Source organism: Pseudorasbora parva, chromosome 24, assembly GCF_024679245.1.
Source record: "Pseudorasbora parva isolate DD20220531a chromosome 24, ASM2467924v1, whole genome shotgun sequence".
In the NCBI taxonomy this organism is placed as follows: domain Eukaryota; kingdom Metazoa; phylum Chordata; class Actinopteri; order Cypriniformes; family Gobionidae; genus Pseudorasbora; species Pseudorasbora parva.
In genome coordinates, this window is record NC_090195.1 from 15966127 (window position 1) to 15988608 (window position 22482).

Here is a 22482-nt window from a genome sequence, read left to right on the forward strand (position 1 = left end):
ATATTACAATTTAAAATAACTGTTTTCTGTTTATATATATTTTAAAATGTAATGTATTCCTGTCATCAAAGCTGAATTTTCAACATTCATTAAAAATGATACACAACTTTCAACATTGATAAACATAAATGTTTCTTGATCATCAAATCATTTCTAAAGGATCATGTGACACTGAAGACTGGAGTAATGATGCTGAAAATTCAGCTTTGATCACAGGAATAAATTACATTTTAAATGTTCAATATTCAAATAGAAAACAATTATTTTAAATTGTAATAATATTTCACAATATTACATTTGTTTTTTGTTTTTTAATCAGTAAAATTATAGATCCCAAACTTTTGAATGGCAGTGTACTGTGTGTCTGTGTGTGTGTGTAAAGAGAGAGAGAGAGTCAACTAATTATTAAATAATTTAAGACTTATTTCCAACTTTATTTCCCATTTTATTGGGAAGTTTCAAAAGATAAAAGGAGAGAAGTAAAAGAAAGCTTTAAAAACGCACAAGTATTATCTTTTCACTTCTTGTCTTTGCAATCACAACAAGCTGTCCACTAAAAATAGGGAAAATAATAATACAATTGCTTGCATTTGAAAAGCCATTAAATAAGCTTTAAATAAGGATATCTTTAAAGATCTGATATTTTTGAATATCAAGGTTGCTCAGCAGGGAATATGGTCAACATGATTATATTGTATAACATCCAATCTTAGTAATATGCATTTTATAAAGGCGCACAAATCTCCCGGCTTCTTCTTAATGCAGACCAGTGTTGTAATACAGGCCAGACACAGTCAGTTTATTGTAAGCAATAAAAAAACTGAAAGTAAAATATTGTTTTTTTTCCCTTTAGTTTTTACTCTCACTTTTATTTTTATGTAGCTTATTTGGAATTTTAAGGCATGTTTTTAAATGCTTTAAAATCAGAAGAATTAACGTAAAAGGTGCCTAAATGCCTCATTGTTGCTTACAGTATGTAAATGTATTTGCATATTATGCTTCCCACAGAGCTGTATGCATGCAAACATCACAACGTTAAAGACCACTAAAGATTTAGTTTAAAAATTTTTTTTTTTTTTAAAGTAGTGGAGACTGCTGTGATTTTATTTGAGGCCATAACCTGGGAAAAAGTCTTGATATTTGTAAAAAAATAAATTAAAAAAAATAAAATAAAATCATAATAAAATAAAATCTTACATTTAAAACTTTTTTTGAATATTGATCAAGTTTTGTACACCCACTGACATGAATCATCTTTATTTTTCTTTAAACTTATTTTGTCCTGGTCTTCTCACAATCATCATATGTTTCTCCTGAGAGTGTGGCCATTTTGTTACACGTTATTGTGCATGACCCCACAAGCATATCATAACAGTTTACACATTTCCACACTATTTAACTGCCTTACCTAGCAAAAAGACCGCACATGATCCAAAGTCCCCCACACTTAACGCGCGCGCGCACAGCTGTAGGAACTCCTCTCAGTACATTTTAGACATTGGAATCAGTTTATTAACCTAGCCTACCTGTATTATGTATATGCTTCAAGTTCTTTATTATTATGATTATTTAAAAATGTTCCTTCTCGCTGTGAACAGTTCTTTATCTCTGATCGTCACAGATAAGTGCACGCGTGCAGATATGCTGAACTTGTGACAAGTTTAAAGATTAATTTGCCTGGTGTTTTAAGCGCGAGCCGCCGCTGATGGTCGCTCACAGTGATCATGATAGACTTCGCGCAGATCCTGTCGTCTGTCGGGGAGTTTGGAGCGTTTCAGAAGCGCTTGCTGGTGGCGGTATGCCTCCCGAACATCTTCACAGCTTTCCACATGTTCGGTCAGGTCTTCACCGCCATCAGCTTCCCACACAACTGCAACAGCAGCTGGATCTTACAGCGGGCTCCCAACCTGACGGAGGAGAAGCGGCTGAACCTCACCATCCCTCTGGACACTAAAGGGCAATATGAGAGCTGTAAGATGTTCTCACCTGTTGATCTTGATCTTGATGTCATTGAAGCTTATGGAATAAACACAACGACATCATGTACCGATGGATGGGTTTATAAGGCAGAAGGCAGCAGCACTCTTATAACTGAGGTACTGTAGCCTACTAAACTCATGTAAAAAGTTTTTATAAATTAATGGGAACGTTAGGGAAACGTAGGCTACTTATAACCTAAACTTGTTAGCTGGGCTGTAGCCTACTAAACTCAGATACGGTGCATTATTAGGCTTTTCTTGAAAGTAACTTTAGGTCTTAATTCTCTGACAATATAGGCCTATATCATAAATATGAACTTATATGGTTACATTTTAACGCATGAAGGCTAATGCGTTACAATGTTGTGATATATTTGTGATGATTCATTTATTTGCTGTTGTCATGGTTGAAGGCTTCACTCATTTTGTATGTAAAAACTAGTGCTGTTAAATCAATAAATAACATCTAACAGAATGGTTTGTAAATAATCTATCTGTCTATATATATGTGTGTGTGTGTGTGTGTGTGTGTGTGTGTGTGTGTGTATGTGAGAGAGAATAGGGTATATAGTAGGCTAGGCTACACATACTTTCAAATCGATTAATCACGATTAACCGCATTTAACAGAAAAGTTTAATATGTGTGTAGCATATATTATATATGTACACACAAACAAACTTTTATTCTAAGATGTGATTCAATCAATTTTACAGCAATAGTAAAAAAAAATAATAATAATCACTGTGTTTACCGCTCACAATATCATATTAGGTTATGGAAATGTTCTCTAAACATTTAAAATATCCAGTTTTTTAATGTTTTAAAGTTTTTAGTTTTTTTGTTTATGTGAAAGCATTCCATTTTAAAATTTTGCAAACATTATTGGAATATTACATTTGAATGTTTGAATTCTAAAAAAGTTTCTAAAATTTTAAAAAAGTTTTAGCAGTCCAGATATGTTTTCCATAATGTTTTTTGCTAACGTTTTAATAACATTAGTGAAGACCAGAAAGCTTTGCATAAACATTGTATTAATGCTACTAATATATATTTTGGTTGAGAACTTTGCCAGAATGTTATACCCAACATTTTGGAGAACGTTCCCTGTTAGCTGCGGCAGCTTACTTTGATTTGTTAACCTAATACCAATTGCTAAAAATGCATAAATGCAGTCATACAGTTTAGTTTTGTGTGTTCGTTTCACAATTTTTCCTATTACATTTATCTTGACAGGTCCAAATTACTCCATATATTTTCACAGAAGATCAGTGTTTCTTTTTTCAGGACTTTAATGGTTGAAATGTTAAAAAATGGTAGCCATGACTTTACTTTAAAGTATGTGTCTTTACAGACGAAACCTACCCTTTTATATTATGTTTTAATATTTGTCAATTACATAAAATTGAAAGTTATAAACAAATACATATAATTTTCATTGGCATCATTTGTTTACTGTCTTTTATCATGTTTTCTTTTTTATCTTATCATAGTTTGACCTGGTGTGTGAAAATAAGATTTATAATGAGGCATCTCAGTCCATCTACATGGCTGGTCTTCTTATTGGAGCCCTATTGTTTGGGCCAATGGCAGACAAGTACGTGTAGAGTATAATCAACATGAGAATGATATAAAACACAATGATTATTTTGGAGTTTTTCCAAAAAACTAAACATACAGATTTTTCTGTTTGTTTTAAAAACCCATCAGTAATAAGGGGCTACACTTCTGTGTCAAATCAGTAATATGAGTGCTTTCATAACTGTGCTGTTAAATTGTTTTCTCGTCACAGATATGGCCGGCGGTTTGTCACGCTGCTTTCCTTGTTCCTGCAGTTTCTGTTTGGGGTGGGAGTAGCATTTGCCCCCAACATCTATGTCTACATAGCCCTCCGCTTTGTGGTCGGCACTACAATATCAGGGATCTCTATGAACACGTTTGTTCTGGGTAATGCCTGTGACTCCTTTTTAATGCCGTTATATTAAAACGTTTGAAATTGAATTTAGATAATTAGATGGCATGTAGAAAACTAATTTACATGTACGCTTTAAAGTCACCAAATTAATTTGTGCAGTATTTATTATAAATGATTAATTCTTGCACATATTTTTGTTTAAATTGTTCTCACATAATCTTTAATCAAAATAACTTCGACATCTCTTCTCTGATGACATGTTTTTCACTGCAAGGATGGGTCAACCTGTCACTCACATGAGTGCAATAGCAAACCAATTAATTCCTGAAAGACAGAATCAAATCCCATCGTACATTTCTTTCTTCTTCAAGAAACCATTTAACTCGGATACACTGATTGGGCATAACATTATGACCAATAATGTGTCAGCCCCCTTTTCCATGGGCACCCTGACTGATCTGCAGCTATGGAGCCCCTTACGCAACAAACTGTGATGCACTGTGTATTCTGACACCTTTCTATCAGAACCAGCCTTAACTTGACAACCTAATGAGCAGTTTGAGCTACATTAGCTCGTCTGATCAGACCACACAGGCCAGCCTTTACTCCCCACGTGCATCAATGAGCCTTAGCCGCCCATGACCCTGTCGCCAGTTCACCACTGTTCCTTCCTTGGACCGCTTTTAATAGATACTGATCTCTGCCAACCGGGAACACCCCACAAGAGCTTCAGTTTTGGAGATGCTCTGACCCAGTCGTCTAGCCATCACAATTTGGCCCTTGTCAAACTCACTCAAATCCTTACGCTTGCCAATTTTTCCTGCATCTAACACATTTTATGACTAAATGTTAAAGCACTTGCTGCACTTGTTTTATAACACAAATTGGAACTTCTGTTTCATGCCGACTTCAAACAAATGTCCTGTAACAACAGAAATCACTATGAAAATGCATATAGAACCTGTTGAGATCTCAGAAGGTGATTATTGTATAATTTTCTCATTGTATCTCAAACATGTTTTAGGTACTGAGTGGTGCGGTTCGGCCAAACGCGCCCTTTTCACCATATTGTCGCACTGCTTTTATGCCATTGGCCTTATGTTGCTGTCTGGTGTGGCCTTTGGGATCCGAAACTGGAGGATTTTACAGCTGGTTCTGTCAGCACCAGTTGGGCTTTTCTGCATCTATTACTGGTTAGAGTTTTTCTATATCAGGGAATTGGCATTTGCATGTTTTCCGATGTCGGCTCACATGACATGCAAATAACATATTTAAAAAACGTTAATAAGTGAATAAAGCTATTGTTTTTATATTAAAATGAGTTGTTCAAATTTTTGTTTAGTTATTTTAAGGTTTTCCTTTTTTCTTCTTTATGAGCCGTTTTATTTTTTAATCAATTGTTTTTGATCAAATGAAATGTTTTTGGCAGGATTCTCCCTGAGTCTGCCCGGTGGCTTCTGACTCAGGGCAAGCAAGAAAGAGCCAAGAAAGAGATTCTGAAAGCAGCCCGAATCAATGGCAGGAAGGTGTCTGAAGATCTGCTTGACAAGGTGACCGTTTTCTCTTTTTGGATAGCCAAGCCTTTCTGATCTAAGAAAAGAGCTGATAAAAAGATTGTGTTCACTCCCATTTTCCTTCTAAAACAAACATGCCTGGTTTAACATGCAGCTTTAGCCTAGCATGATAGAGCATGTTTGATCTGTCTGAACTGAAAGCAAACAAAAGCAAAGACATCCTAAAATATGTCAGTGCCATTTTTCTCTCTCCATACCAGTAATGCTTTTTTATTTTTAGGGCACGTTTATAAAGCTACTTAAATGCCCTAAATGAACTGAGGCTGGGCCACAGTATCCTACAATGGAAAGTAGTTCTTCAATGTATATGTGTTTATGCAAATCCGGGCTGCTTATCTTGGCCAGGACACTCCTGTTAAATATATTTTTAATCACGGTTATCTTTTTCTGCTTAAATAAAGTTATGAATTAACATGAAATGATGCATTATCAGATGGAAGCAGAGAACACAGTCCAAAAAGGCTCCATGCTAGACCTGTTCCGAGTGGATTACCTGAGAAAGAGAGCTCTCATCTTGTGCTATATGTGGTGAGTTATGACAGTATTTCCCCATTCAACATCGGAGTCTGTAGCCTGACGTGGTCATAATCAATTCTAGTCAGAATATGAGTCTGATACTCCTCCATTGGGCTGTGATTATGGGGCGTGTTTCAACCGAACCAGGAAAGACCTCAATTGGATAGACCTACAACCAATCAGAGCAATGAAGCATTACGTTAGTTGTCAAATGTCAACAGAGCTCAACTGCAGTGTGTTGCCAAGTCCGCGTTTTTTTCCACGGGTTGTCCGCTTGTTGAAGCGACTATTATGTGATATATAGACCCATGAATGCTCATTTTAGCAGGCGACCTTGCCAAAATAACACACATTTTACCCCCAAACACCTTTTTTTTCTTCCGGAGAACCCGGAGAAAAACCTGTACCTGGTCTCTTAATGAGTCATGGGTGTGTTTTGGGCATAACGTGCCATAAACCAATCAGAGTCTCAAACTGCTGGACATGAAAATTATAACAGGCTGAAACTAGCACAAAAAAAAAACACTTGCGTCACGCCTAGCATCGCATTGCACTGGGTGTATGATAGGGCCACTAATGTCTTAAATACTACAACATAAAAATGTTAACAATAAAGCATTATCACTGAGCATAAAGACTCAAGCTATAAAAACACCTCAAACATGATCAAAAAAAAATCTGAATATCTTATCATTTGTTTATTTAGGTTTGTGACGAGCCTGGTTTACTATGGCGTCAGCTTGAACGTGGGGAACTTCGGCCTGGACATTTACCTGACTCAACTCATCTTTGGTGCTGCAGAGCTTCCCGCCCGGCTGTCCTGCTTTCCTCTTATTCAGCGCTTTGGAAGGAGGATCTGCCAGAGTTTTGTTCTGCTTCTTGGAGGCACCGCTTGTCTGATTATTCCTGCTATACCAGAGGGTGAGCGAGTCTTATTTTATACTTCCTATTCTTTCAAAAATATCAAACAAACAGATCAAACAAAACACACAAATGAGATCTTACTAATTCATGTGAATTCACAACCAATTCACAAAACCATTCAATTCTTAGGAATTGTAATGAAACTTTGTTGGAAAAAAGAAAGGACAAAAACTGCTTAAATGTTTATTAAATCTGACAGAGAAAATCAATGGCGCACGTTTATACTCGTACTAGTTGTATATGATCTGATTCTCATCAAAACATACAATTTGTAGGCAAAATATCACCATGAAAGTCCACACCTTAAATTTCACCCAAAAAAATGAAAATTCTGTCATTAATTACTCGCCCTCAATGCCGTTCCAGACCCGTAAGACCTCCATTCATCTTCGGTACACAAATGAAGATATTTTTGTTGAAATCCGATGGCTCAGAAAGGCCTTCATTGGCATCAATGTCATTTCCTCTCTCATAAGATGAGAATTTTCTCATTCATATGACAAAAGTTGCTTTAATGTTTATTAATCACGTTAATACTCTTCATTTCGACTCTTTTTCCCCAGAGTATCCCGTGATTGTGACTGTGATCGCAGTGGTTGGGAAGTTCTCCCTCGCTGCCTCTTTCACCATAGTTTATGTGTACACTGCTGAGCTGTACCCTACGGTAGTGAGGTATGTATGTAAAGAGAAACCTGCATGAACACTATTTTCAGTTCTACATTCTAAAGGATTTTTCCTTCTTAAACTCAATTGTCTAGGCAAAATGGAGTGGGACTGAACTCCATGTGTGCGCGTGTCGCTGGTATTCTAGCTCCTCTGATTGGCTTGTTGAAGGTGTATCATCCTGCCATTCCAATGGTCATATACGGCTCTCTTCCTTTTGTGGGAGGAGCCTTGACCTTCCTGCTCCCAGAAACGCTAAACACCGACCTACAGGACCACACTGACGTTCCCGTGAATGACAGCATGTGAGTATTCTTTATATTAGTGACATTTCACTCATCTAAGCATGAAACATCTCTTGCAATAATGAATCACGTAAAAAACACTTACATTTTAATGCACGGAAGTTGACACAAAATTAATAGATTTTGTTTTTTCAATCTTTCATTCACAGGGAATCAAAGAAAGCCAGTATTGAAAACGGACTGGAAATGGACCACAGGAGCACAAAATTATGAGATTTATACTGCTATTTAAAAATGTAGTTAAAGTTCATGGGTGTTTTAATAGATTTATTCAATAAGTGTAGATGAGTAAAATAAGACAAACAGAGATGTATTTACTTTTCATGTTGCAAGTTTGTAAAGTTTTATTGATTAAAAAATGAATTTGTACTTTTTTATCCTTTCATTTTGAAAAAATAGTAAAAATCTGATTTATACAAATGTTTACACGTGGGTTGTGCGTGTTTTTTTTCCTCAGTGCTTTTCAGACTGATGCTACAGAAAAGCTAGAAAGCCATTAATAAAGACAGAATTTGATCACTTATTTATAAGTTCAGTAATTTACATAGTGAAACAGCATCTAAAAACTATATACAAATACTCATATTTGATTTTTATCCCAGACATGCATGTGTTTGGCACATTTGTTTTAAAATGATTGATACATCAGCCAGTATGTAAAATATTTTATATTCCCACTATTGTATTGATCTTTAAACTGATGTAATAAAACACACCATCATCAGGGTCTCCAACAAAACAACAAAAATATTATAGAATATAAGGAACAATACTGATTTATAGATATAAACTGATTTGTGAAATCACGTTAAATCCTTTTTTGATTTAAATGTGTTGATGCACAATTGGCCAAAAGAACAGAAAACCGTATTTGCCTACATAAGACCATCTGCTGTGTCAAGGTTACGGCCCATATACTTGTTCAGTGGCTCTGAATGATGTCAATGCCATTCCTCTGTAGCCAACGGTCTTTATGCTGTTGACGGCCGAAGCCCTCGTCATAATTGCCCTTCCTTCTGAAAAGCTGCTGATAGTGGAAAACGCAGTAGAATTCTCCGTAGAGCGGCGCATAGCTTTGAAGGCTAAAACCAAGCAAAACATCTTTTAGTATATTCATTTTTGTATGATCTAAAACCACATTAATATGGTGCATATTTGTAGATAAACAGTTTTAAGAAACAGCAATGTCAGCAGAGTAGGTTAACAGCTTAAGAGGCAAAGTCTAAAGCCTGGTGCAGAACTGCAACTTCAGCGCTTCCTAATGAATGATTTGATTTGATTTATGGTCTAGTTGCGTTATGGTAACAAATTGATTTAGCTAATGTAGAATTGTAGATCTAATGTGTTTTTAATGTGTATATTTCAGTGATGTTCATTATCAGAAATATTCTTACCTCAGTTTCTTTTTGCAGTGCTTGCAGCAGAAACAGGTTTTGTGAAAAATGAGTTTATCAGCTGCCATTCTTTCCATTGGGTAAACTGGTTTCAGACAGGCTGAGCATGTTTCCTGAGCTGCTGGCTGAAACTACAGTCACAGAAAAGGGTTAACACTCCACTGTACCACATGACTTGAGGTCAGAAATTGGCTATTAGGTTGCTTGTGTTTTTAAAGCAGAATGGGCTTTTGAAAAACAATAGTGTAAATTTGCAATCCTTGACTAAAACATAAAGCTGCATTTTGTCTTCACGTTGGCTGGATGAGTTTTCCCCTTAAATATATAAAAAGGAAGGAAAAGTTGGCACAGCACAGCTACAAAAAATAGAAAAATATTTATTTAATATTCTCACTACAGGTAAAGTCTCACCTAGCTGTGGTGAGAACATGAAAGATATATTTTTCCATATATCTGTGGTGTGCCGGTTTTCTTCCATTTTACTATATTTTTTGTGGTTGTTAAGCACCCTCAATGAGATTTTTACCTGTTAGATGTGTTTAAATATGTTACCTACTTTTTTAATCTAAATTATTAAATTCTGGAAACACTTTAATAATAAATAAAAAAAAAATATTACATTAACCAACATACCAACAGATCATTATTTAATGTAGATTTAAACAGTTAAATGGATATTAAGCATTTTGAAAAGAAAAGTTGGTTGTTAAAAACATTGATTTATATATTTATATAATAATTTATAATCATATTTAAACATATATGAAATCAATATGAAATATGATCTGCTAGGCATTTTACAAGTTTTGTTCGAGACTAAATAATGTTACTAGTTTAGAAAATATTTCTGTAATCACTGCACTTGTCAAACAAATCTCATGAGAAAAGTGTGTAATTTCATTTTGAAAATGTCCAATTTGTATGGAAAATGTTTGAAGGTCCATCCCTAAACCCCTCATTGGGACAAGAGTAAATCGTCTGAAAACGTACAGTTTTAAATTCAAATACATTTGCAAAAAATAAAAATAGTTATGAATTGTGTGGCTTTGTTGGTTTCAGTTTTAATGGTTAAACATGAGAACACTAAAATTTTTACTACGTTTACTAAAATTGTACCATGACACGTTTCTATTAATTTTATTGACAAATATGGCAGAAATTAAAATATTGTGTTCACAGAAATATCAAATGTTTTCTGCATGACTTCAACATACTAAAGAAAAAACATGAATTCACAAAAAACTGAAACTGAAATACTAACAATGATCAATACTAACATAGGTATGTAGGAATAATGAGGTAACCTACGAAAGATAACCAAGCAAATCAGTACAAAAATCTTTTCCATTGTCTGTTACATTATTAGATTTTTCATTTATGTAACAACCAAAACTGAAATAAATTTCCCACATTTACAGTGGGCGATGGTCCTCTCTAATAAAAGGTGTGTTGATTCTTGGGTATGTGACCATTTCAGATGTGGCTGGACTGCTCACTATAAGCTTTCTAGAAGTTGTCCTTGTTTCAGGTTGGGTTGTCACAACCGTGGAGGTTTTCGAGGAGTAGAACTTGTTCCCGAGGTCATCCATCCTCTCGTAGTTCTCTCTGATGGTTTTAGTTCCGATTAATTTCTTTACATCAGGCATCGTTTGCACTTCCAGCACACTGACCTGCCGTTGTGGATTCGGGGGGCTGGCGGACGTCCCCTTTGTGACAGAACATTGCCTGCGGTCTGAAGGCACACTACAGCAGCACTGGGGCTTGGCCTCTTCTTTTGGTTCTGCTTTCAGGGGACTGATCTGAGGTGATGGCAACTCCGAAGGCTTCCTCGCTCCAGACTGAATGGAAATGAATGAAGGAGACGCCGGTGAGGTTGATCTCTGTTTGGTTGCGGGAATAAAAAGCTCTGGCTTTTTCTGTGCCATTGACTGTTCATTAACATCTCTTCCAATCTTGTTTTGAGCTTTTGGTGATTTACTTGAACCGATACTGATTTTCTTGATATTACCTGATGGAGGGGAACCTTGTACAGCCACCATTGACTCCCTGAAGAGACCAGAGAGTCCTACAATGTCGGATTCAGATTTTAGAGTCGATACTGAGTAAAGAGCTTTTTTAATGGCCACCTCTATATCCATGAGTCTCGCAAGCGTTTGGTCTTTTAAACGAATGATGTCAGCACCAGCTTTCTCTAGGTCCCCAAAAGCGACCTCCATGGATGACATCACCTCAGGTTCACTTGGTGCTCCTAAATGTTCTGACGTGACTATTTTCGGCTTGATTATTTTCTCCCGAGGCACAATCCAATCTGATACGCTCTCGAAAATGTTTCTAAGCGAGCTCACGTCTACTTGGTTGGTGTCTTCTTCGATTTCTTCTACTTTGGAGAGTATGTTTTTCAGTTCCTCTTGCTTTTTCAGCTTGTCGAAGATTTCCATGACAGCCGGCACGTTTCCTTTCATGATTTCATCCATGTGTACCGAGAGTCTCTGCCTTCGTTCATCCTCAGTCTCTCCTCTCCTTTTCTTTTTCCGTCTGACCACTCCACTCACTTGTTGATCATCACTTTTATCTTGTCTTTCTTCACAGCTGTTGCTATCTATCTTACAGATCTCGCCTGAGGAGTCATTGTTGTGAGGAGTGGGACTGAATTCCTGTTCTGTTTCAGTTTCCAAAATGGTGGATCTGATATTGTCTGTAGTGTTCTTCACATTTTCTTTTGCCATTTTGATTCTTTTAGGTTTCACGGGAGGGACTGAACCCCTCTGCTTCACCCCAAAGTTTTGAAGAGTGCCATGAAATCCTGTGGAAGATTCACTGACAATGCTTTCTGAGGTGTTCTTTAGAGTTTTGTCAATGACCTGTACCCCTTTTAGATTTGTGTTTTCAGGAGTTTCAGTGTTGCTCATTGATGTATCCCTAGGCTCAGGTTCATTGGCATCAGTATGCTGTACACTTGTGCAGAGTACATCTTCATGAGATGCTGGGTCTGGGTTTGGTTTGGGATTTGAAGGTTCTTTAATCTGCTCAGTTGGTGGTTTTGAAGAAGTAGCAGGGACTTGGCATTTGATGAGGCGGTAGGCATCAGTTTCAGTACCAAGAGGGTTTGACTTCATTTTTAAATGATCTGGTTTAGGTGGGATAGCTGGCTTAGGCCCAATAGGAGTTTTACGATTTTTAACAGGTGTGTCTACAGAGACATGAGAGGTAGAAGAAGTCACTGGTTTGTTTTCCAACTTCCTTTCACAATATGTTGTGTCAGTTCCCTCACCAAGTGATTTTAAAGCCTCCTGTTCAGCTAGTGGTGCAGGAGATGTTGATGGTTTATTTTCTTTATCCATATCACTTGACTGCTCTGTATCTGTCTTTTTGTGTCCTGCATACCCTTTAGCAGAGTTTCTATAAATCATTGCAGCTCTAAAATCACCTTTTGAGACATTAAAGTTGGACTTTCCCAGGGAATCAAGAGCTGCCTGTATGCTACCTATCATAACGTCCTCCTTGCTTTCGTCCTGCTTTTGAATTTTCTGTGAGAGCTCTTCTTTCGCACTTACATTATCATTGTTTTTCACATGTGTAAAATCATGGTTTACTGAACCAAGGTCACAGATTTGTTGGATCTGGATATGTGAATCAAGTTTTGCTTGTACACTCTGCTGAAGAGCTTTTGCCTCCATTGTGGCCTGATGAAGATTCATAATGGCTGTCTGCAGATTCACTAACTCATCATCTTCCACTACATCAACCAGCTCTGCTTGAAGAACATCTCCATCGTCCATGATATCTTGATCTTGGAGAATTCTTTCATTTTTCAGCGGGACCCCAGTGTTAGTGCAAATGTTAGCCTGGTTTGATTCTTCTGTATTATTCTCATTATTTATCAAACTTTCTGTAGGTGATTGAACTTTGGGCCTGTTTTCTTCTGACTGCATTTTGAAGCTTGAATTATCCATATTGTTAGTAAAACGGGTTTTGACATTATTAACATTAGCTGGTATAATCTCACTTGTTTTTTCTGATTCCCCAGTAGACACATCTATAGCTACATCTGATGTTTCCTGCAGCCATTTTAGATGATCAAGCTCTCCTTTCTCAAGGCAGCTCTGGCAAAGCTGCACATTACTGATTTGGTTTGTATCTACTACTGAAGAACTTTCTGATGAACTACTATCAGTCTTGAGATCAATCTTTTCAGACTCTGAATCAATCTTTAGACTTGAGGGAATGGCTCTATGCTCAGTTTTCCCCAATTCCTTCACCCCTGTACTGTCTTCACTGTGGATAAATAGAACATAAACTGTTATCTCTCTTGATCCTGTAGTACCAACTTGAATTAAAACTCCTTTCTTAATGGACATCTCTTGGCTGAGTAGATCCTCAGTGATCTGCACTACATTGGCAGTCCTGCACTCTTTATCTTGAGTGAACGGGAGTTGGTGAGTGGGAACATCTACTTTCTGAATCTCCACATTGCCCTGACTGTCCTCTTTTAGGAAGGTCACAGTTGGGTTCAGACTTGTTCCTGCTAGCATCTGAAGCATGATGCTCTTAATGCTTCCAGTCACTATCTCCTCATCATCAATTTCTGGTCTTGTATCTTGTTGTATAAAGTGATATCTTGCTTTCTTGATATGACCAATTTCATTAGTTTCAAGGATGGTTCCATCAGAATGCACGATACTGAAGTTGCATAAAGAAACTAGAGTTTTCTGCATGCTCTCAAGGATGGTTTCTGATTCTTCCTTGGTTTGCTGATTGATCTTATCAAGTGGAGTTGATTCAAACATCTGAGCTCTGTTTTTTACATTTGCCTTCAGCAATTCTTCCTCTTGGGTAAAGCCACCATTTGTGGGTGAGATGTTCTCCTTGTCATTTAATACTGTTTCAAAGACCTGCTTGGCTGTAGCTATACCTACAAATACCTCATTTGTGCCTATGAAATCAGTGTCTAGACTGTTACGGTGAATGTTTGATGTTTGTTTTCCATTAGTTTCAGAATCGTTCTTTGGTTTCTGGTCTGATCCACTTTCCTCCTCAGAAACAATGTTTCTCCTTTGACAGGGGCTTTGTCTTTCTCTCAGAATATCCAATGATTGAGTTTCGAACATTCTGCGTGTGGCTTTCACATCCACTCTGGTGCTTTGCTCTGATGTCCCGTCCTCTGATTCATTGAGTTGGGGTTTGTTTTCTTCGTTGGGGAAGTTATATGTAGGTGGTTCCAACAAGCAAGCGGTTCTCTGGATGTCAACCTCTTGAAGCTCCTTTTTCATCTGTTGTTTTTGGTCATGAAAATCCACTGAATTGATTTCATGGTTCTCAAACAGCCAGCACCTAGACTGGACCTCGCTCTGGTATCCAGCAACTGGGTCGATGTTAAGAATATCAGCCATCTCCTTCTCTACTAAACTGTCTACATTTTTCAACTCAGGGTAAGTGTGTTTTAGCAGTCGTCTAAGCTCGCATTTCTGTCTGCGTTGGTTCAGAATGGACATTGCTTCTCTTGTAGGGGGTGGTGAAGTAAAGGCTCGCTCATGTTCACTGGTTTCCAGATGATGAGTCGGTGGATCTGATTCAGGTGCAAATGCAATGCTGTTTTGTGCACCTTCGGCCATCTTAGAGTAAAAAAGGACAACCATATTAGATTATTGTAGCTAATATATAGACCTATTATTTCAAATGATTACGATTAATGTTGAGCAAACATAAATGGTTAAGAAGATAAACATACCTGCTGAACTGTAAGGAAGCCAAACCGCATGCCAAAGAAAACCAGCGTTTTGTGCCTAATGTTACTAATGGTTATTAATTTCAGCAGTCTGAATACAGGCAGTTGAGAACATTATCATTCATGTTAGTATTGTGATTACGAGACTGGTGATTATGAGGCCGACAAAGACACCCAGAATAATTATATGTTCTGTCCTGCAAATGAGCAGTTAATCAAACACTGCAAATTCAACTTCCTATGTTGTTATTTTCAGACCCTAGATAAAAAAGGATTCTTTACCACACTTTTTTTTTACAGAGTATGCAATTACAGAATGACACAAACTACAAATGAGTACTTCCGAAGCAAACACTTCTAAGTCTATCTGATAATTTATCTTAAATGAGCATTTTTTATCAAGCTCCTATGTTTAGGTTCAGTAATTTCACTATGATGGCAATGAAAAGGTTATTAGTCAGTATTAGTATTAGTTATTTTTCATTGATACGAGTACAAATAAAAACATAAAATTGCTCTATTAAAAGAAAAAAATGTCAGGCAGACTTAGAGGTTTTTGCATCTGAAGTCTTCAAATATTGCTAATGTTAAAAGCACTAAACAAGCAAACAATTTTACTTCAAGAATTAGCAAAATATGATATGATGCTCACATTTATACACAATATTGTAATTTAAATTGTAAAGTTCACATCAGGCATTAGTTTACTTTAAAAATCTAATAAAAAGAGCACAAAAAATAAAATAAAAAAATAAAAGTTTCTTTGAAACAATTTTTCCTTACCTTGCTTGCTATTGGCCTTTTTCCAGTTGGAGAAGTGGGATTCTGGTCCTAGAACAAACAAAAATCAAGGAAATTATTAGCATATCTGACACACAATGTAAGATATTTTGAGCTGAATTTAAAGGGCTATGCATGAAATTGTGAGTTATTTTGAATTGAAGTTGGAAGAATGTATTAAATAACTATTTATTTATCATTTATTGATAAAATCTAGTAATTTGAAGGTAAATAAAATAAAAATAAAGAAATATTATCAAAATGAAATAAAATGGTTTCTGGACAAAGAAAAAAATAAGTATAATTTCACGGCTTTGGGTCATTTTGAAGGATTTCTTACAATGTGCAAGGGAAGGATGAGGGTTAAGGAGAAAATACTTAGCAATGGTGTTGACTTCTGAATTTGTACATTATTTGTCTTAAAGCATATTAAAAAGTTATTTTTGGAACTGTATGTTCCTTGAACTTGTAGCTAAACACTGATCAACTGAAAGCAGCATTTTCTTGCTGCCTTACCCTGTCTCTTCCCCCTGGCCCCAAAAGTAGCTACAAGTACTAACTGGTTTCAAGAGGTTTCCTGCTGGTTCTGCAGCTGCCACTTTTGACAAATATAGAGCAGACAATGCTTTGACGGAAATAGAGGGATTCTCCGGACCGTAGAGAGCCGAGTTGTCTCTGAAATCTGCGACTGACCTTCTTTTATCCTCTGTAACACAGCAGAAAGATTACAATCATGATATGGTTATTGTAACTCAAACCGTGACTCCAAATTTCCTGAATGAAATCAAGCTCAACATCTGTGCTTTTACAACCAGATGCACACATTAGGGGGCAAAACAGACATTCTGAACGGTCAGATATGAGATTGATTTAAACAGAAAAGTTTGTCTTTCAGTGGGAGGTGAGAAGTCATGTGATTGGTCAGGCACATTGTTTGTTAGTTTTGTGAGAGACTTTATCTGTGACCCAACAAGCTTTTAGCAGGGATTTTAGTTTGAACTGTACATTATGATAAATTACTATAATTTATTGACTGATTCACACTCAGAGACCCCCTAGACTCCCAAATGCTGTAACAATAACATTTTCCTCAATAACAGTTTATAATGACTCAAATTTTCATAACATTATAGCCTTTTTATTTGTTAAGATTATTCATGTAGCACTTTTGTTTCTCAGTTAGTTTGTTACAACTTTTGGACCACAAAACCTGTCATAAGTCGAACAGGTATATTTGTGGCAATAGCCAACAATAAATTGTATGGGTCAAAATTATACATTTTTCTTTTATGCCAAAAATCAGAATATTAGGTAAAGATCATGTTCCATGAAGATTTTTTTTTAACATTTCATACCCTAAATATATAAATAATGTATATTATTATTAGTAATATGCCTCGCTAAGGACTTAATTTGGACAATTTTAAAGGTGATTTCCTTAATATTTCGATTTTTGCACCCTTTTTGCATCATAACATCCACCATACATCAATAGAATAATAATTTAAAAAAATGACCGTTATGACTGTTTTTTTTGACATATTGGTTTTTAACTGACATCAACCAGTTCAAACAATGCATTCATTAATGCTTTTTAAAATGAATATTAAGTGTGCTAATATAAAGTCCACCATTTTAAAATGGTGATGTTATGATGGTTATTGCTCAGCTCTCATTATAGTAATGTGAACAGCTGCTATGAATGCAAGTCATCAGTGTAGTGCGCTCAGAAACTAGAGTGGAAAACATCTGACTCTGTGACACAGATACCAGTGGGATTTCCACTCGAGAACCAAGAACCAACTCACAGCTTGGTTGAATGAGAAGAAGGTGCAATTTCAAGAGCAAAATATTGTCTTGCTTCAAGATGGTAAAATAAAAATAAGATTGCAATCAATCTTAGGCTGAATCAAAGGCTGTATTTTAGTATCTGAAAAGCATGAAGGAACTGAAACTCATTATCTGACTTTACCTCATTCAGTTTTATTGCAGTAAATAATTGACCTGTTGAGTGCATCTGTATTAAATCACTCTTCATCTGATAGGTATCACAATGACTCCATATTTATTGGTTAAATGATCATGTTTTGCTTTCCAATTCCCCACACACATATTCTCCAACAGTTATTCATTAAACAAGACAGAATTTCTTTTTAAAAGTCTATAAATAATATTTGATAAAGATAAGTGAAGCAAAGTGTCCAACAAAAGTCCTCTTTAACTAATTTCAGCATGTTAGCGAGTTGAAAATTAACATTATTCGCACAGTAAAATGTTAAGGTTAAGCTTGTTTCTCAGCCTGTTTTTCTTAACACAAAAATGAATAATGAAATTCTGGAAATCCATGTCCTTGGTCACACAACAGTGGTCTTTTATACACATGTCGTCGTGCAATCCTCTTTAGCACACGCACTATTTGGTCCAATTTAACGGTTTAAAAATGTGTACACAAACTCACCATTCAGTGCTCTCTGTCCCTCTGAATTATTGTATTATTTACTTCAGTAATGATCCTCTGACTGGTCTATCGGCCATGTGTGTCCTCTGAGTGTGTCAGCAAGCCTGTGGCTCCGCTTCTGTTCTGGTAACAGCTGACCCTGTCCAGCTCTCATGGAGGGATAAGTGCCAGCCAGCTATTTTAGGAGCTATTTTGCTATTCTGCTATTGCTACACCAGGCTGAGTCAATCACTTGTTGAGATACATAGCTACTTTTCCAGTCTGCTCCAACCGACACTCAGAAATGACTAAAATAAGCGTGTTATTTTCATCTTATGTGATTGTGAACAGTTGCTGCTCCTGCTGTGATGTCACCTGGTGTTTCCTCAGTTTGGAGAACCCTCAACACGTGGCCCAAGTGTTATCAAAAGCAAAGTAAAGTATATTTTCCAAATTTCACCAGTGCTTTTATTTGACAGTATTTGGCAGTACATCTATCTATCTATCTATCTATCTATCTATCTATCTATCTATCTATCTATCTATCTATCTATCTATCTATCTATCTATCTATCTATCTATCTATCTATCTATCTATCTATCTATCTATCTATCTATCTATCTATCTATCTATCCATCCATCCATCCATCCATCCATCCATCCATCCATCCATCCATCCATCCATCCATCCATCCATCCATCCATCCATCCATCCATCCATCCATCCATCCATCCATCCATCCATCCATCCATCCATCCATCCATCCATCCATCCATCGTAAAAATCAAGTTATGTATGTAGGCGACTCACCCTCTCGAGATGATCTTTTTTCACTATAAATGCCAGAAATGGTCTTTCTTCTATCAGATCTGGTTATCATCTCTTTTGTTCTCGCACTCTGAAAGAGTAATAGTTTCATCAGTAAACCAAAAATGACTCTTGGCCATGCAGATCTCCGTAAGGTCTAACTGTTTACCTTTGTAATCACTTGAGCCTCTTGAGTCCCTTTCTCTTGTTCATCATGGCTGTTATTAACCTCTGCCTCTACTTGTGGCTTTGGGTCCTCAGCATCCTTGTTATTGGGAAGAGTAATTGTAAGAGTGGCTTTATTGGCTTCCTCAGTGCTCACTGATTGAAGCGCCGTCTTGCTGCTCTTGGACTTGGGCTGAGTGGTGACCTTTGACTCAAAGAGCGCCCTGAGTGCTGTGGTGCCCGTAGGTCTGTGCCGAGGGAGGCTCTCCATAGACTTACTGCGGGAGAGAGGAGAGGCGCTGGACTTCTCTTTGACATCAGTCTTCTTCACTTGTGTCTCAACTCGGCTGACATTCTCACTGACAGGAATTGGTGCAATCTGCATGCTCAACTGTAGGAGAAATTAGAAAACCATGAAGGTAAATGTGGAGGAGTCCTTCAATCTTAGGTAAACAAAGACATTGTTTAATAATCTAATAGAGTGTGTGAGGTTAGATTGTTTTTTTTGTTTTGTTTTTTGTAGTTTTTTTTTTTTTTACCTCATGCTTGATATCCTCTAAAACAACTTCTTTTGTTTTTCTTCCAGGAGAGTTTTGGTAGCTGGTGAAGACATGATGTTCAGAAGGTCTGATAAAGTCCTGTATTTAAAATCATTTACAAACCTGATTCCAAAAAGGTTAGGAGACTCTACAAATTGTGAATATAAAAGGAATGGTATCATCTAATATTTTATTCACAATAGAATATAGATAACATATCAGTTGTTGAAAGTGAGACATTTTGAAATGTCATGCCAAATCTTGGCTCATTTTAGATTTCATGAGAGCTACACATTCCGAAAAAGGTTGGACAGGAAGCAATAAGAGGCCGGAAAAGTTAAATGTACATATAAGGAACAGCTGGAGGACCAATTTCCAACGTATTAGGTCAATTGGCAACATGATTGGGTATAAAAAGAGCCTCTCATAGTCGCAGTGTCTCTCAGAAGTCAAGATGGACAAAGGATCACCAATTCACCCAATACTGCGGTGAAAAATGGAGCAATATCAGAAAGGAGTTTTTGAGAGAAAAATAAGAAGTTATAATCACATACAGTACATAATATCATCCAAAGATTCAGAGAATCTGGAACATTCTCTGTGCGTAAGGGTCAAAGCCGGAAAACCATACTCGATACCTGTGATCTTAAGGCCATTAGAGGCATCACATACAGGAATGCTACTGTATTGGAAATCATAACATGGGCTCAGGAATACTTCCAGAAAACATTGTTGGTGAACACAATCCACCATGCCATTCACTGTCACCAGCTAAAACTCTATAGGACAAATAAAAAGCCACGATCCAGAAACGCCAGCATTTTCCCTGGGCCAAGACTCATTTAAAATGGACTGTGGCATAGTGGAAAACTGTGCTGTGGTCTGACAAATCAAAATTTGAAGTTCTTTTTAGAAAACTAGTCATCCGGACTAAAGAGGACAAGGACAACCCAAGTTGTTTTCAGCACACTGATGGTATGGGGTTGAATGAGTGCATGTGGCATGGGCAGCTTACACATCTGGAAAGGCACCATCAATGCTGAAAGGTTTGTCCAAGTTCTAGAACAACATATGCTCTCATCCAGACATCGTCTCTTTCAGAGAAGACCTTGCATTTTCCAACATGACAAAACCAGACCACATAATGCATCAATTACAACATCATGGCTGCATAGATGAAGGATCCGGGTAATTAAATGGTCATCTTTCACCCATAGAAAACATTTGGTGCATAAAGAGGAAGATGCGACAAAGAAGACCTAAGACAGTTGAGCAGCTAGAAGCCTGTATTAGACAAGAATGGGACAACATTCCTATTCCTAAGCTTGAGCAACTTGTCTCCTCAGTCCCCAGACATTTGCAGACTGGTATAAAAAGAAGAGGGGGTAAACATGGCCTTGTCCCAACTTTTTTTTTGATTCCATGAAATTTAAAATCAACAAATTGTTTCCCTCGAAATTATAATTTTTTTCAGTTTAAACATTTGACATGCCATCTATGTTGTATTCTGAATAAAATATAGAAATTTGAAACATCCACATCATTGCATTCTGTTTTATTCAACATTTTTACAGTGTCCCAACTTTTTTGGAATCGGGTTTGTAATTCAAAATGATTTCCGAAAATAGAACTGTATTCTGTTTGTTTGCACATCAACATCAAATCCAATGGATTATTGATATTATTATTATATATAATTAATACACAATCAAGTATAAACTCTCAATTTGGTTCACCCAGATTTAATATTCTGTCATCATTTATTCACCTTCATGTTTTTCAAAAGACATTTCATCTCTTATTTTCGGTGGAACAAAATAGGAGATCTAGATAAGGGTCCAAACCACCTAATACAATGGAAGTGAAGGTGACCATGTCTGTCAAGCAAGAGTTTTGTTAAATAACATTTCAAAGTCAGTCAAGTTGTTGTATGCTTTAGAACACTTGGAATGTATGTAGTGAATGAAGCTTGGTCCCCTCAAGCATCTCAGACATTTTTGCTAAACATCCCACAGAGAAAGCAAGTTGTAAAGGTCTGGACCATCATAGGGGTTAGTAAATGATGACAGAATTGGTGAACGATGCATTTAAAGTAAGAGAAACGTCTCCCTCACTGTGCTACAAGCTGGGAGACAGATGTCCTCTTGTCTCTGAGTCCAGCTTCTGTCCAGGACACGACATGATCGGTGGAAACACTTCTGAGAGACTGGGCCCTCCGCAAGCTCTTCACTTCCATTTCTTCTTCTCCACGTAGTACTCTTTCCTTCGTCCACACCCCAACCTACACACTCTGAACACACATCACATGCGTCTTGACATGGACCACGTTTTTGGCATTCAGTCACATAGTGTGATCTTACTTTTTAATATCAGTAATAGGAAAAGCATTTAGTCTGTTAACTGTCATTCCTTTTACATTTTAGTAATCATCAATCCGTTTTGAAATTGGACATTGCGTTATCATTGAAACAGTACTTTAAAACCATTTAGAAGGTGCGATTTTTGTGTTAACAACTTCAAATTCAGAATACAACTTAGATATTCCTACAGTAACTTATAAGAAATTTTAACCTGCATTTTGTACGGTAATAAATGTGTTGTTCAGTACATTTGCTTTATAGTGAACTTAAGGTTGGCCCACACTAAAAGATTTTACAAATCTTACCAGATTTTCAAAATGAGAGAGGCCACAACATGATGATATCCACTTAAAGGGGGGTTAAACACTCAGTTTCAGTCAATCTCATGTCAATCTTGAG

The 22482-nt window shown here is 36.8% G+C and overlaps 2 protein-coding genes across 5 annotated transcripts; one reads left to right on the plus strand and one right to left on the minus strand.

Annotated features, from left to right (window-relative positions):
• The first annotated feature begins 1212 nt into the window (after window positions 1-1212).
• On the plus strand, window positions 1213-8238 carry slc22a13b (solute carrier family 22 member 13b). Its single transcript, XM_067435603.1, has 10 exons — window positions 1213-2096; window positions 3471-3574; window positions 3770-3924; window positions 4917-5085; window positions 5322-5442; window positions 5900-5994; window positions 6689-6903; window positions 7470-7578; window positions 7665-7874; window positions 8024-8238. Exons 1-10 carry the CDS (start codon window positions 1725-1727, stop codon window positions 8085-8087), a joined length of 1614 nt encoding a protein of 537 aa, XP_067291704.1. The 5' UTR covers window positions 1213-1724; the 3' UTR covers window positions 8088-8238.
• A 154-nt stretch (window positions 8239-8392) lies between these two features.
• Window positions 8393-22002, minus strand: LOC137064233 (LIM domain-containing protein). 4 transcript variants are annotated; one of them, XM_067435602.1, is made up of 8 exons: window positions 21838-22002; window positions 19724-19784; window positions 19189-19575; window positions 19023-19110; window positions 16334-16479; window positions 15777-15824; window positions 9269-9399; window positions 8393-8956 (listed from the first exon to the last, which is right to left on the minus strand). In XM_067435602.1, the coding sequence occupies exons 1-8, from the start codon at window positions 21957-21959 to the stop codon at window positions 8797-8799; spliced, it is 1143 nt and encodes a 380-aa protein (XP_067291703.1). In that variant the 5' UTR covers window positions 21960-22002; the 3' UTR covers window positions 8393-8796. The 4 variants fall into 4 exon arrangements, with proteins under 4 accessions (XP_067291703.1, XP_067291700.1, XP_067291702.1 ...); XM_067435599.1 differs by lacking the exons at window positions 8393-8956; window positions 9269-9399; window positions 19189-19575; window positions 19724-19784; window positions 21838-22002 and adding an exon at window positions 10086-14880 and having other exon boundaries at window positions 19023-19106; XM_067435601.1 differs by lacking the exons at window positions 8393-8956; window positions 9269-9399; window positions 19023-19110; ... (1 more) ...; window positions 19724-19784; window positions 21838-22002 and adding exons at window positions 10086-14880; window positions 18232-18346.
• Window positions 22003-22482: the final 480 nt, after the last annotated feature.